At 39.1% G+C, this 13,986-nt stretch overlaps 2 protein-coding genes across 3 annotated transcripts in view; one reads left to right on the top strand and one right to left on the bottom strand.

Annotated features, from left to right (window-relative positions):
- Positions 1-3,215, top strand: part of LOC133655131 (zinc transporter ZIP11-like) — a 36,519-nt gene extending 33,304 nt beyond the window's left edge. Inside the window, exon 5 of the mRNA XM_062055055.1 lies at positions 198-3,215. Within this exon, the coding sequence (XP_061911039.1) occupies positions 198-276 (79 nt within the window). The 3' untranslated portion in view covers positions 277-3,215. The remainder of the gene's footprint in view (positions 1-197) is intronic.
- Positions 3,216-6,053: 2,838 nt separating this feature from the next.
- LOC133655130 (ankyrin repeat and SOCS box protein 12-like) lies at positions 6,054-11,826 on the bottom strand. Of its 2 annotated transcripts, none has more exons than XM_062055052.1 (3): positions 11,653-11,724; positions 9,320-10,084; positions 6,054-6,357 (listed from the first exon to the last, which is right to left on the bottom strand). In XM_062055052.1, exons 2-3 carry the CDS (start codon positions 10,077-10,079, stop codon positions 6,206-6,208), a joined length of 912 nt encoding a protein of 303 aa, XP_061911036.1. In that variant the 5' UTR covers positions 10,080-10,084; positions 11,653-11,724; the 3' UTR covers positions 6,054-6,205. The 2 variants fall into 2 exon arrangements, with proteins under 2 accessions (XP_061911036.1, XP_061911037.1); XM_062055053.1 differs by lacking the exon at positions 11,653-11,724 and adding an exon at positions 11,731-11,826 and having other exon boundaries at positions 6,055-6,357.
- Between the last annotated feature and the right edge of the window lie 2,160 nt (positions 11,827-13,986).

The raw sequence follows: 13,986 nt of genomic DNA, 5'->3' as shown, positions 1-13,986 counted from the left end.
CCTGATTTAGCCATTCCTTTACCACTTTTGACGTGTGTTTGGGGTCATTGTCCTGTTGGAACACGGTCTTCAAGGTCTTATCTCTGTCCATGTGATTGGTGGTGGTAGTATTATGCTCTGTGTATATATGTTGTCTTTTTTTTTTATTTTATTTTATTTTTTTTTTAAATCTCCATTGACCTTGAAATTGTCCACAGTGGGAACGGGAAGCTGGCATCTTGGACTTCTATCTTGGGCTTCGTAGTGATGATGTCGCTAGACGTAGGGCTAGGCTGAATTGCCATGACGACCGGCACTGAGTGGACACCAAATACCTCCATAGCCATCATCACCACGACGCTGCTGACCTCAGTGTCAAAGAAGGGAACCAAATCAAGTATTGTAAAATGTGACACTTTTCCACTGTACAGCATGAAGTCATGATGCCAGTAAACCATCCTCACTGTGAATGTGTGGCGTCGCATCCAGTACTGATGTCTTTTTTTTAGACTATTTGTACAGTAATGCAATGAAGATACTGTGTATCGCCACACTGTAAACATTCCCTTTCCCCGACCTCATTTTAGTACAGTTATGTCCTGAAGTACATTGAACACTGACAGTTTTTAGGAGTTTGCCTTTCTACACCACTCTCTATGAAAAAAACAAAAACCAACGCCAGGATGTGATATGTGATTGGAGTTAATACTTTCAACAGACCTCAATATTGCATTTATTATTTAAGAAATTGCAGCCATTTTATGTACCCGGTACCTCAATTTCCAATGATGCAATAGTAGAATTACAAAAAATGATTCATGTATATATATTTTGTATTTGGTACACACACATTTGGTTTGATACGTACCTCAATTTTAAGGTCATTTTGAGTACAGTAGCTAAGGGGACAAAATGAAAAACATAAATCTGCTTAGCTTTTGTGTAAACCACTTAAATCATTTTCTTAAAATGAAACTTAGAAGAATACAAACTGCTGGCAGGTAATTCTCCAATAAACACAATTTGAACACATGTGGACCACATTAGTCTAGCTCCAGATGAAAGACTACTCTACTTAAAGTTCTCAAATAGAATAGAATAGAAAGTACTTTATTGATCCCTGGGGGAAATTCAGCTGGACTAGATTATTGGACAGACCTTAAAGACTCATAAAAACACAGTTTGTGTTTTTACATTTCCGCTAAATGTGTTGTTATTGCATTTTCACAAATATTATAAAGGTTTCACAAATCACAAACTGTTTCTATGGATCTTCAGGGTCTGTGGGATGATTTAGGGATGATTTCTTCAACGTTTTCCAGGCTTAGGACCCTAAATCTGATGGCGGGCTAGAGCAGGGACCCCCCCCCCCTACTTATTTATCATGCATACAATTGTTTTCAATTAAAATGGTCCTCAAGGATTTTGATAAATATTTGAGAGGAACAAGCGGTAGAAAATGGATGGATGGTTTAGGAGATTCAAGTAATATAGTATAGTGCCGCTAATAGGTGACTGGCAACTAGCGCGCTAATCACTAGCTGATAACTAAAGCGATAATTGCTAGCTGACAACTTGCGCCATCACTAGTTGACAACTGGTGTGCTAATCGCTAATTAATTGCTAGCAGGTAACTTGCTCCGCTAATCGATAGCTATCTTGAATGCTACCATAAATATTACCATTTTTCATTTGTGTTTTTATTCAAATCTGCAAGGTACAGTGACTATGCCACTGCATTTTCTAAACTCTACTACCGTGCTTTGGATCAATGTATTAAACGTTCAAGACATTTAACATGGGTGGGTATTATAAACAAATATTTTTTTAAAATATGTCATGATGCCCCTGTTAAAGACTTTTGATTTGATCCATATTTGAGAACTTTAAATACAAAGGTTTTAATCTGGACCTGGACTACTGGTCTACATTCTTAAAAATGGTTTGATGAGTCTTTACTATATTTTCAAAAAAATATTAAAGATTTATAAACTTTGCTATGAGTTTTTACGCGACATTTCTTTATTTTTGTAACATTGTTCATAACATCACAGCATTTCTAAAAAAAAATATCAGTCTGGTATCGACTATCAGTATCGTCCACCGCTAACGTCAGCCTTGTGAAAATTGATTTTACCAGTTTACTCCCAATCACTCTGGACTTTTATTAGGGTTGTGAAACAATTATGTACTCATCCACTAAAGCAACTAAATTATTTTTGGAAAGTAAATAAATATCCTGTAAAACTCAAAGTTGACAGGGCACGCTACTGAATGACTTTTGTTGGTTGTGTTCGAGACCACTGAAATATCACATTTGTCCCCAGCCTGATTTTGGTGATGCATGTTAAAGCCCTCTAAAACATGCAGAGAAAGGCACACAATGATATGAAGATGGTAATAAACACTATAGGCTTCATATATCTGAAATCTTTTCTGTATGAAATTGCTGCAATTCCTAAATAATAAATGCCCTTTTTTTGTCAAGATCACATCTAATTATTTTTAAAATTTTAAATCCATTGCGTTTATTGTCATGGTTAAAGACAAAATAAGATAAAAGACAAATGATTTATGAAATAAGTAAATATTATGAACACATGATAATTAGAATGAAGTCAATAATACAAAAAAAAATATGTATGTAATTAATAATAGTGGTGGCAAAGAGGCAAAATGCAAACTTTGTCCAACGTCCAAAGACTGTACTTGCATTATGGACATAACTGTAACTGTATTTGCTGTGCAGTGGAAAAGTACTCATGCATGCATTGAGTCAGAAACATTATTCATGTTTACTCTTGGTCAATATTCACTTTAAAACAGAAGTCGTCCATTCTTAAATTTGAATCATTTACCTCATGGCTGTAGTACTTGAAGTCTGAATGAAGTAAGTCTTTATTAGACCTAAACAGAAACAGCTTATTATTTGTTTGGGGAAAAAAAGACTTGCACTACAAGCTGTTTTAATGCAATGCTGCAATATGCAAATATAAATGGGATTTTGTACATTAGTGTTCCCTGCCCCCAAAAAAGGGATTTCACGACTTGTTGATTTTTCTTATTCATTAGAATACTAATGGAAACAATGCTTCACGTCCTTTCCAAATAAATGTAGTGCCTTCGTTTTTTATAAGTCAAGACTGCTACTGGGCAACATGACTTTTGCCTGTTTAAAAGGGTGAAGTTGGTCCTGATTCACACTTTGTTTATTAAAGGATCACTCTCAGAATGAATGGGATTTGAGTCAATATTTTTGGCATACAAAATATTTAATTGTGCTCTACGCTAGGAATAACGATATTGTAATAATTAATGTATGTAAATCAGGGGTCTAAACTCACCCTTTGCTCTGATTACTGCTTTGCACACTCTTGGCATTCTCTTGATGAGCTTCAAGCACACCTGTGAAGTGAAAACCATTTCAGGTGACTACCTCTTGAAGCTCATCGAGAGAATGCCAAGGGTGTGCAAAGCAGTAATCAGAGCAAAGGGTGGCTATTTTGAAGAAACTAGAATACAAAACATGTTTTCAGTTATTTCACCTTTTTTTGTTAAGTACATAACTCCACATGTTCATTCATAGTTTTGATGCCTTCAGTGACAATCTACAATGTAAATAGTCATGAAAATAAAGAAAACGCATTGAATCTGGAGAAGGTGTGTCCAAACTTTTGGCCTGTACTGTATATTAGGGTTGTTCGGTATACCGGTGCTAATAAAGTACTGCGGTACTAATTGATTGAAATCGATACTATACTGCCTTTGAAAAATACCGGTACCGTTCTTTCATCGGAGTGCAGCTGTGGTGACTACAGAGCCGAGGCGTATGATATTGAGTGTGTCAAAACGCACACGCAAAGTGCATACAAGCAATAACATCATTTTGGGGAAGAATGGCAAAAAACGACAATTTTACTGGATAACAAAGAGTGTGCGTGAAAAACAATATGGAGGTATTTGGGCTTCAAAACAAACAATAAAGGTGACGCTTTAAACACGGAAGCGCCGCACTTCAAGTGTTGCTTTAAAACACGCCTGGCTAAATGTGGCGATTAGTATTACAACCTTTGCTTCAAACTTAGGTAATCATTTAAAATAATAAGCATTCACATCTGCTCATGGAGTTATAAAGAGTGACAGGTAATTATGTAGTTGTTACACCTGTCCTGCTGTTTGTCTCCAGTGCAGACCGTAGTAGAGGAGCACAGGGGAGACATTCACTTTACCTCGCAATGGGTCTGCTAAGATCCGCCTTCCGGTCAGAATTCAAGGCCGCCGATTTGTGACCATCTGGTTGCTTTATTAGTTTTGCAGGACACAACCGGACCCATTCATAACTTTACTGTGCAGTACTCACGCTCTTCTCTCTCTGTACTCGCTCACTAACTCACTGACGTCACTCAGACAACAAGTTGCCATTCTCACAAACACACATACTGCACTCTCATGAGTTAACAGCTTGTCTGTTGTGCACATATATATACATAACATGTAGATCCATAGCATGTAGATACTTAGACGCGCACACAGCTGTTTGGATTGATGCCAAATATTAGCGGGGTTAGGACCGCCCATCTAACTCAATCAGTGCAAGTAAAATGACTGAATTTGGTAACAAATTGGTACAATTTGTGTTTTATCTTTAACAAAAGTGTGTTTTAACTTAATTTCCCCTCTGGGATTAATAAAGTACTTCTGATTCTGATTTACCTGCTACATGGCTTATCTGGGTACTTTATCCATAGTTTTGTTTTAAGTACTTACTAATAATTGTATTGTTCTTCAAGCACATACCAGAATTGGCAACCATAAATCATGAAGCATTTAATATAATGTACACAAAGCTCGTTTATTATATTCTAATCTAATCCTTGATTATGGCAGACTATATGTAATATGGAACATTGTAAATTTTTCTTTGAGTGCAACAAGAAAACAATATGTTAAATGCCCTTTAATTTATATTTTAACCTTCTAAAATTGTTCTTTGAGTGCAATAGGAAACACATGTTTATTGTATTGCAAGATTTTCTGTTAAAATACAGCCAATGTTGACACTTTTTCAAAGTTCCCTATATTTGGAAAAGTATCGATATACAGTATATGTACATAAATATGTACATACATATATATATATATGTATATATGTATACATATATTATATATATATATATATATATATATATATATATATATATATATATATATATATATATATATATATATATATATATATATATATATATGTACAAACCCTGTTTCCATATGAGTTGGGAAATTGTGTTAGATGTAAATATAAACGGAATACAATGATTTGCAAATCATTTTCAACCCATATTCAGTTGAATATGCTACAAAGACAACATATTTGATGTTCAAACTGTTAAAACTTTTTTTTTTTGCAAATAATCATTAACTTTAGAATTTGATGCCAGCAACACGTGACAAAGAAGTTGGGAAAGGTGGCAATAAATACTGATAAAGTTGAGGAATGCTCATCAAACACTTACTTGGAATATCCCACAGGTGAACAGGAAAATTGGGAACAGGTGGGTGCCATGATTGGGTATAAAACTAGATTCCATGAAATGCTCAGTCATTCACAAACAAGGATGGGGCAAGGGTCACCACTTTGTCAACAAATGCGTGAACAAATTGTTGAACAGTTTAAGAAAAACCTTTCTCAACCAGCTATTGCAAGGAATTTAGGGATTTCACCATCTACGGTCCGTAATATCATCAAAGGGTTCAGAGAATCTGGAGAAATCCCTGCACGTAAGCAGCTAAGCCCGTGACCTAGACAAAGTAGCTGGGGACAGCAAAGTCTGGGCTTTTGTGCTTAGGCTGCTGCCCCCGCAACCCGACTTTGGATAAACAAAAGAAGATGGATGGATAGCATGCTAATATGTTATTCCAACAGTATTCAAAGCAATACCAATACATCCTTGAATTAACACCATCTGTTTTCTTGACAGGCATGTTTTGTTTTTTTTTAAACAAGAGACAAACATTTTTTTTTTATCTAAGCTGTCACACTATCCTTTACTTTTGTCTAATTTGACCCACTTAATGAATAAAGTAGCCAGTACTTAGCCACACAAACATTTAATGCAACATATTTTACATTACACAGACTCAGCAGGTGGTCAATTTCAAAAGAAAAACATGAAGACGTGGTGATTTTTGTGTTAGTTTGCTGCAAACTACATGATTCAACATGTATTTATAGAACCGTGACTTGCGGAGGCTTGTACTGCAAGAAGTTAATGACACTTGTTGGCATCTCCAGCTCTTCGATACTGTGGATCTTGTTGATCTTTTTGAGGTATTTTCGCACAGCCAGCCTGCACTGTGACGTCAAGGCCTTTGGATTTCCTGGGATCACATGACAGGAGAGAAAAAGTTCCAGTAAGTATTGGTTACAAGAGTCACACACAGATTATTCAACTTGTATGCATTCCATGTGTGTATTTTGACTTTACATGAGGTTGTTGTTCTTATGAACCCTTTGGAGTCCATGGACAGATTTAGAATGTTTATGTACTTTTACATATGTGTGGATATGCAAAGATACTTCAACAAAATGCATTTTAAAATCATAGTTTTGCAACCTAATTTTTTGCACAAAAAAAAAATCACTACCCTCAACCTATGTTGTGTAATTATGTCCTAAATGTCGCTAGATGATGTCATAGCCTCATTTGCATACATGATTCCAATGGACCCTGTAAGAAAGAGGAATACAGCGTAGGAGAGATAACAGTGAGTTTAAAAATTCTAAATTTTAATTAGAACAGCAAATTAAATGTCTTCTGTTGATTCTTTATTTTTCTTTAGATTTTAACAAATGTTTTTTTAATCAACTTACCTCTCTTTAATGTTAGCTACTTCTGCTGAATCTACCCCTTTTTTTTATGCTGCAGCTGTTACTTATACTCTAATATTGTACAAGGTAATTGGGATTTGTTATATATTGTATGTATTATATAAAAATATAATAGTATAATATATCATATGTAAATATTACACATTTTATATTGGTACTATGGTACATTTTTAGTCTACTTTATACCGAGCTACTGTGTGGAACAATTTACCTTGTGGATCATTAAAGTTTGTCTAAGGCTAAATATAATCAAAAGACTGGAGGGTTTTGACAATCGAACGAACCGACTATTGACTTGCTTATTAACATGAACGATAGAATTGGGACGCTGCAGTGATTGTTGTGGTGTGACATGACAGTAAATAAACTCGCGCTCTGTAAAACGAGGCGGAAACAGCGGCAGCTTTTAACATGAACATTTTTATTTGCAAGAGGTGTGGGTCTCTTCTCTGCTCTGACTGCAGCTGGGACTGCTGCGCAAGGCTAGTATCAACCTGACCGACTGTGAGCAGGGGCTTAAGCCTGCGCCCGTTTTCATGTCTCCAAAATATCCGAAAAAGTTGCTAGATTTATCGCTGAATGTTGTAAAGTCGCCAGATTTAGTGAGAACGTCGGCAACACTGGCGTCGAAGCGTGCTGGCTATCATTCATTAGCTTGCGGGAAAAATTATTGTATAACTTCATTCACTTTTCTTTTGAATTACGTGTTTATATAGCGCTCTACTATACCTGGAATGATACCCAAAGCGCTTTACATTATTCATCAAATTCACACACTGATGGCGGAAGCTGCCGTGCAAGGCGCTAACCACAACCTATCAGGAGCAAGAGTGGAGTGTCTTGCCCAAGGACACAACGGTCGTGAATAAAATAGCAGAAGCTGGAATTGAAACTGGAATTGTATTTTGGAGTGAGCCAGGTTTTTGACTTGGATAATTTTTGTCTTTACAGTTGTCCCTCGTTTATCGCTGTTAACTGGTTTTTGGACATGGCTGCGATAAAGGAATTTCCGCCAAGTTGGAATCATTAATTAAACAAATACTTTAATAGCGAGAGCATTAAAAAATATTTTTTCCAACCTTCTAAATATATTCTCAACATTATGAGAGCCCTCGAGACATGAAATAACAACCTTTAGTCACATTTACACTAGAGATGGGATTTATGGCTCTTTGAAGAGAGCCGGATCTTGAGGAGCTAGTCTTTAGACACTATTGGTGAGAATTATTTATCACATTGATCATCTAATTTGGCTTTGGTTTCCATTGTAAACATTCCACAAGATGGTGCCATTCCTCCATTCTTCTGTGTCCGCTTTACCTGGTATGTCATAACCCCTGGCTTATTGCGCAAAAAAGCATCCAAACACTCCTTTAACTTCTGTTAATTTTATTTTCTTTTCCAGTTCCTAATATTTCTTTATAATTCCAAATAGGGCAGCTAAAAGGCTTGATTAAGTTCAGATGCTTATTAAACTCCTCTCCTAAATTAACTGCCTGCTTGAGTGTGGGTGCGCATGGTAGCGTTCACATGAATAGAGCCTTTATTACTTATTACTATAAATAAAGCCACTAAAGATTCGCGTGGGCAATTTGCGTAAAAAACGGCTCTCAAACAAACGAATTAGTGAAGAGTGAAGTGAATTACATTTATATAGTGCTTTTCTCAAGTGACTCAAAGCGCTTTACATAGTGAAACCCAATATCTAAGTTACATTTAAACCAGTGTGGGTGGCACTGGGAGCAGGTGAGTAAAGTGTCTTGCCCAAGGACACAACTGCAGTGACTAGGATGGCGGAAGCAGGGATCAAACCTGCAACCCTGAAATTGCTGGCAAGGCCGCTCTACCAACCGAGCTCTACCACCTGCGAATCGGCTCTCATCGTTCACTTGAAAGAGCTGCTCAAAAGACCCGGCTCGTTTGCGAATGGCACAGCTCTAATTTACACTTCTTTAATCCAATATAGTAATTCTGTCTGTGAGGCTGAGCCAATCAGTCACCACAGCACGCTCCCAATACTATTGTAGTATTGATATGTTTTAGTTTATGTAGCCATTGTATTCTTAAAAATGTTTAATTTAGGACTAAAGTTATATATTTTTTAAAAACATTTAAACATACTGCAATGTGGTGAAACAGCAATATTTCAGTGTGATGTGGTGAGGGACAACTGTATATTCAATTCGAGGGGACACTATTTTTGTCAACTATTTTTACGGCGCACCTATATGAAACCTAGACATTTCTATAAAGCAAAAAAAGATTATGAGAAATGTAATAATAATAATCAAATCAGTGAGATTTCATTAAAATGAAAGCTTTCGTATGAATTAAATTGCCCCGAAGAAAAGCATGCAACATTTGTGCTTCAACATAAATATGGTGACCAGGGTCAAAAAGTAAAATATTCAGTGCTGTAATGTGAGTAAATAAATCAAATATTCGTGACACCTCTCTCCTGCAGCAGCAGTTCCACGGCTTCATTCTGCTTGGTGGACTTCTCGATGATGAGCGTGGGGAGGTAGACGTTGGCTCCGAAGTCAATGAGAAGTTGGATGTACGCCACGTCGCAGCCGTGCCTCAGACACATCTCCAGCACGGTTTTGGGCTGCTTGATGGAACTCAGCAGTCTGGGGTCGGCGCAGTTGTAATCCGGGTCGGCCCCGTAGAGGAGCAGCAGTTTGAAGCACTCCATGTGTCCGTAAACGGCGGCCAGGTAGAGCGGGCCGCTCGACACCCTGGCGCTTGAAGTCCAGAGCAGGACTTTGGAGCGCGAGTTGACCTCAGCACCATGTTTGAGCAGTTCCTGTAGTATCTCTACGTCGCCCTCCCGAGCGGCAGTGAGGATGGGGGAGCAGTTGTTAGAGGAGTTGCCGTTCGGGTCGGCGCCAGCCCTGAGGAGCGCTAAAACACAGTCCAGGTACTTTCCACGAACTGCGGCGAAAAGAGGCGTCTGAGCCTTGACATCCACACAGTCCACCAGGGCGCCGTGGGTCAGCAGGACCTGGAGACAACTGAGGTGGCCCCTGGACACGGCGGCGTGTAGCGACGTGCCTGCGATGCCCCAGCCGCCTCTGTAGTTGATGACCTTCTTGTAGATTTCCTGGCACAGCATCTCATCGAGGAGTCTGTCATTGTTTTGTAACACTGCTTGTCGGAGCTGGGAGATCTCACAACTGTGTTCTTCTTCTGCGGTCCTGAGCTGGAGCATAGAACCTGGTGGAAGAAGAAACATCCATTCAGGTACCTTTCAATGTTGCACTGAACACTGCCTTGGAAACATAGTTACTTGCCATTGTCAGCCTGGTAGTAATATAAACAACACATTTGCAATTGTTCACCTTAACATTTATTTTGAAACTTCTGTCTTTGAACAAAACTGTAAGAATTCTAGCGTCATCATCCTAATGTAAAAAAAAACGTAGAGAGGGCTGCCGATATTATCGGCCGATAAATGCTTTAAAATGTAATATCTGAAATTATCGGTATCAGTTTCAAAAAGTAAAATTCATGACTTTTTAAAACGCCACTGTGTACACGGACATAGGGAGAAGTACAGAGTGCCAATAAACCTTGAGGGCACTGCCTTTGCGTGCCGACCCAATCTCATAATACCTGCGGCTTTTCAAACACACAAGTGAATGCCATGCATAATTGATCAACAGCCATACAGGTCACACTGAGCGTGGGCGTATAAACAACTTTAACACTGTTACAAATATGTGCCACACTGTGAACCCACACCAAACAAGAATGACAAACACATTTCGGGAGAACATTAAAGATTAAGATTAAAGTACCAATGATTGTCACACACACACTAGATGTGGTGAAATTTGTCCTCTGCATTTGTCCCATCCCCTTGGGGAGCAGTGGGCAGCAGCGGCGCCGCGCCCGGTAGTCATTTTGGTGATTTAACCCCCAACTCCAACCCTTTGTTGCTGTGTGCCAAGCAGGGAGGTTATGGGTCCCGTTTTTATAGTCTTTGGTATGACTCCCGCACCGTAGCACAACATAAACACAACAGAACAAATACCCAGAACCCCTTGCAGCACTAACTCTTCCAGGACGCTACAATATCCCCCCCTCCCCCCACTACCCCAACCTCAACCCCGCCCACCTCAACCTTCTCATGCTCTCTCAGGGAGAGCGTGTCCCAAATTCCAAGCTGCTGTTTTGAGGAATGTTAAAAAAAATAATGCACTTTGTGACTTCAATAATAAATATGGCAGTGCCATGTTGGCAGTTTTTTTCATAACTTGAGTTGATTTATTTTGGAAAACCTTGTTACATTGTTTAATGCTTCCAGCGGGGCATCACAACAAAATTAGGCATATGAATGTGTTAATTCCACAACTGTATATATCGGTATCGGTTGATATCGGAATCGGTAATTAAAGTTGGACAATATCGGATATCAGCAAAAAAGCCATTATCGGACATCTCTAAAAATAAAAAAAAAGGCAAAGGTATTTAACATATATTTATAGTTCTGTCAGCTACTGAAATATAATTTAATACATACATTATTTCAAGAGCGATTGATAGCTCCATGAAAACTTAATGAAATCCAAATATAAGGATATAAAACCGTATCGCTGTGAAAACAGCCAAAGCTACATGCTAACGTTAGCAGCTAGTGGCGGCTACATGCTAACGTTAGCAGCTGGAATGTAAACAAGAGTTAAAAAGCCACACAACATGCTAATCTGCACGGGGTCGACTTCGTTCAATTTCTTCAATAAAAATCAATCGTAATCATCTCAGAAATTGCACACGTATACCTTCAATGAATGCAACTTTTATTTCCAACAATATGCGGCGATTAAACAGAAACAGAGCGTGTTTTTATTTCGTTTTACCTTAGATGTGTCACCATCGGATGTCTCCCGTTTCCTGCTACTTCTTCTTTTTCTTCATACTCGTCGTGTTTTCGGCATTAGCGCGTTACTGCCCCCTACTGTCTGAATGTGATATTACATCCTATACATGCCATTGGGTAGACCGTTTCGTCAGGGCAAACTGACACAAATTCCAACAAAACATGTTACAATAAAAATATCCATCCATCCATTCTACCGCTTATCTCTTTGGGGGTCGCGGGGGGTACTGGAGCCTATATCAGCTGCATTCGGGCGGAAGGCGGGGTACACCCTGGACAAGTCGCCACATCATCACAGGGCCAACACAGATAGACAAACAACATTCACACTCACATTCACACAGTAGGGCCAATTTTAGTGTTGCCAATCAACCTATCCCCAGGTGCATGTCTTTGGAGGTGGGAGGAAGCCGGAGTACCCGGAGGGAACCCACACAGTCACGGGGAGAACATATGCAAACTCCACACAGAAAGATCCAGAGCGCATATCGCAATTATTAACATTTTATTACAATGAAGTGATATAATGGTGGTAGCTTTGTTGTTGTTAAATCATATCAACAGGAATAAGATGTTTTTAAATGGATAATCCAGTGTTTTGAGTATTTACTATAGGGGTAAATAAAAGTACCAATGGTTGTCACACACACACTAAGTGTGATGAAATTACCCTCTGCATTTGATCCATCCCCCTCACCCCCTGGGAGGTGAGGGGAGCAGTGAGCAGCAGCGGTGGCCACGCCCGGGAATCATTTTGGTGATTTAACCCCCAATTCTCAAGCAGGGAGGCAATGGGTCCCATTTTTATAGTCTTTGGTATGACACAACCTACCGATCTCAGGGCGGACACTGTAACCACAAGGCCACTGAGCAGGTCTCAGTGAGCATGTGGCACAGTCACTCGCTGTGTTGACACTGCACAGACACTGTTGCTGTTTCATGATGGCGTCATCTGTTGGATTTTTTTTTTAAAAAGTCAACATTTAACCTGCAAAGAAAATAATAGTTAGCAAATATAATTGTTTTCTGCACAGATAGTTGTGCAGAAATGAATATGTAACATGAAACTCTGGTGAATGAGCCAAATAATAAACCAGGAAATAACATGTACCTTATTTCACGCTATAAGATTGAAATTATTCCACAATTCTGAATTTTCGGCTTGATGATGGCAACAAATACCGATGTGAAACGCAGGACGCCACTCTTCCGACCTCTTTCAGTATGAATGACCACTTGTTAACCGAAAGGAGCACTTTCTGATAGAGACAGTTTGCAGCTTCACATTCAAACTAAACTGCAGCTGTTTCGGTTGCTTGTGCTTTTTTTTTCTTGAAGTGACACACACACCGAGGCGTCAATGTGTTTCATAATACATCAATGTTTCAATGTCGTTGAACTCATCACTAATCAAACTTTATCGAATGAAATCAAACTTTATTTAAGCGCTTCTTATACATAACATAAATGCAAGACAAAGTGCTTATTAGCAATTCTCCGATGACCCACATACCCCATCATAACCCCAGCCCACACACACACACACACAATTAATGAATACATGGCTGAGTACAGAGGAGCCAGATGAAGAAATACTATCACATGAGCCACCTGCACCAGGAGATCATGAGACCATGGCCACAAGGCGTCGTATGTATGTGGGCTCTGTACCGAGGATGTCGTTGTGGCTTGTACAGCCCTTTGAGACACTTGTGATTTAGGGCTATATAAATAAACATTGATTGATTGATTGATTGATTGTGGGAGAGCGGTTTGCTGATGTCAACGTTGAGAATGGAGTGGCCCATGGTGGGGGTGGGGTTATGGTATGGGCAGGTGTATGTTATGGACAACAAACACAAGTGCATTTTATTGATGGCATTGTGAATGCACAGAGATACCGTCCCAAAGCCCATTGTTGTGCCATTCACCTGAGACCATCCCCTCATGCTGCAGCATGACAATGCATAGCCCCATGTTGCAAGGATCTCTGCACAAATCCTGGAAGCTGAAAACATCACAGTTCTTGCTTGGCCAGGATACTCACCGGACATGTCACCTGTTGAGCATGTTTGGGATGCTGTGGATCGGCGTATACGACAGCGTGTTCCAGTTCCTGCCAATATCCAGCAACTTTGCACAGCCATTGAAGAGGAGTGGACCAACATTACACAGACCACAATCAACAACCTGATCAACTCTATGCGAAAGAGCTGTGTTGCACTGGGTGAGGCAA

This window comes from Entelurus aequoreus, linkage group LG08, assembly GCF_033978785.1.
Source record: "Entelurus aequoreus isolate RoL-2023_Sb linkage group LG08, RoL_Eaeq_v1.1, whole genome shotgun sequence".
NCBI classification, from domain to species: Eukaryota; Metazoa; Chordata; class Actinopteri; order Syngnathiformes; family Syngnathidae; genus Entelurus; species Entelurus aequoreus.
This window is presented reverse-complemented; position numbering and strand designations above follow the sequence as displayed.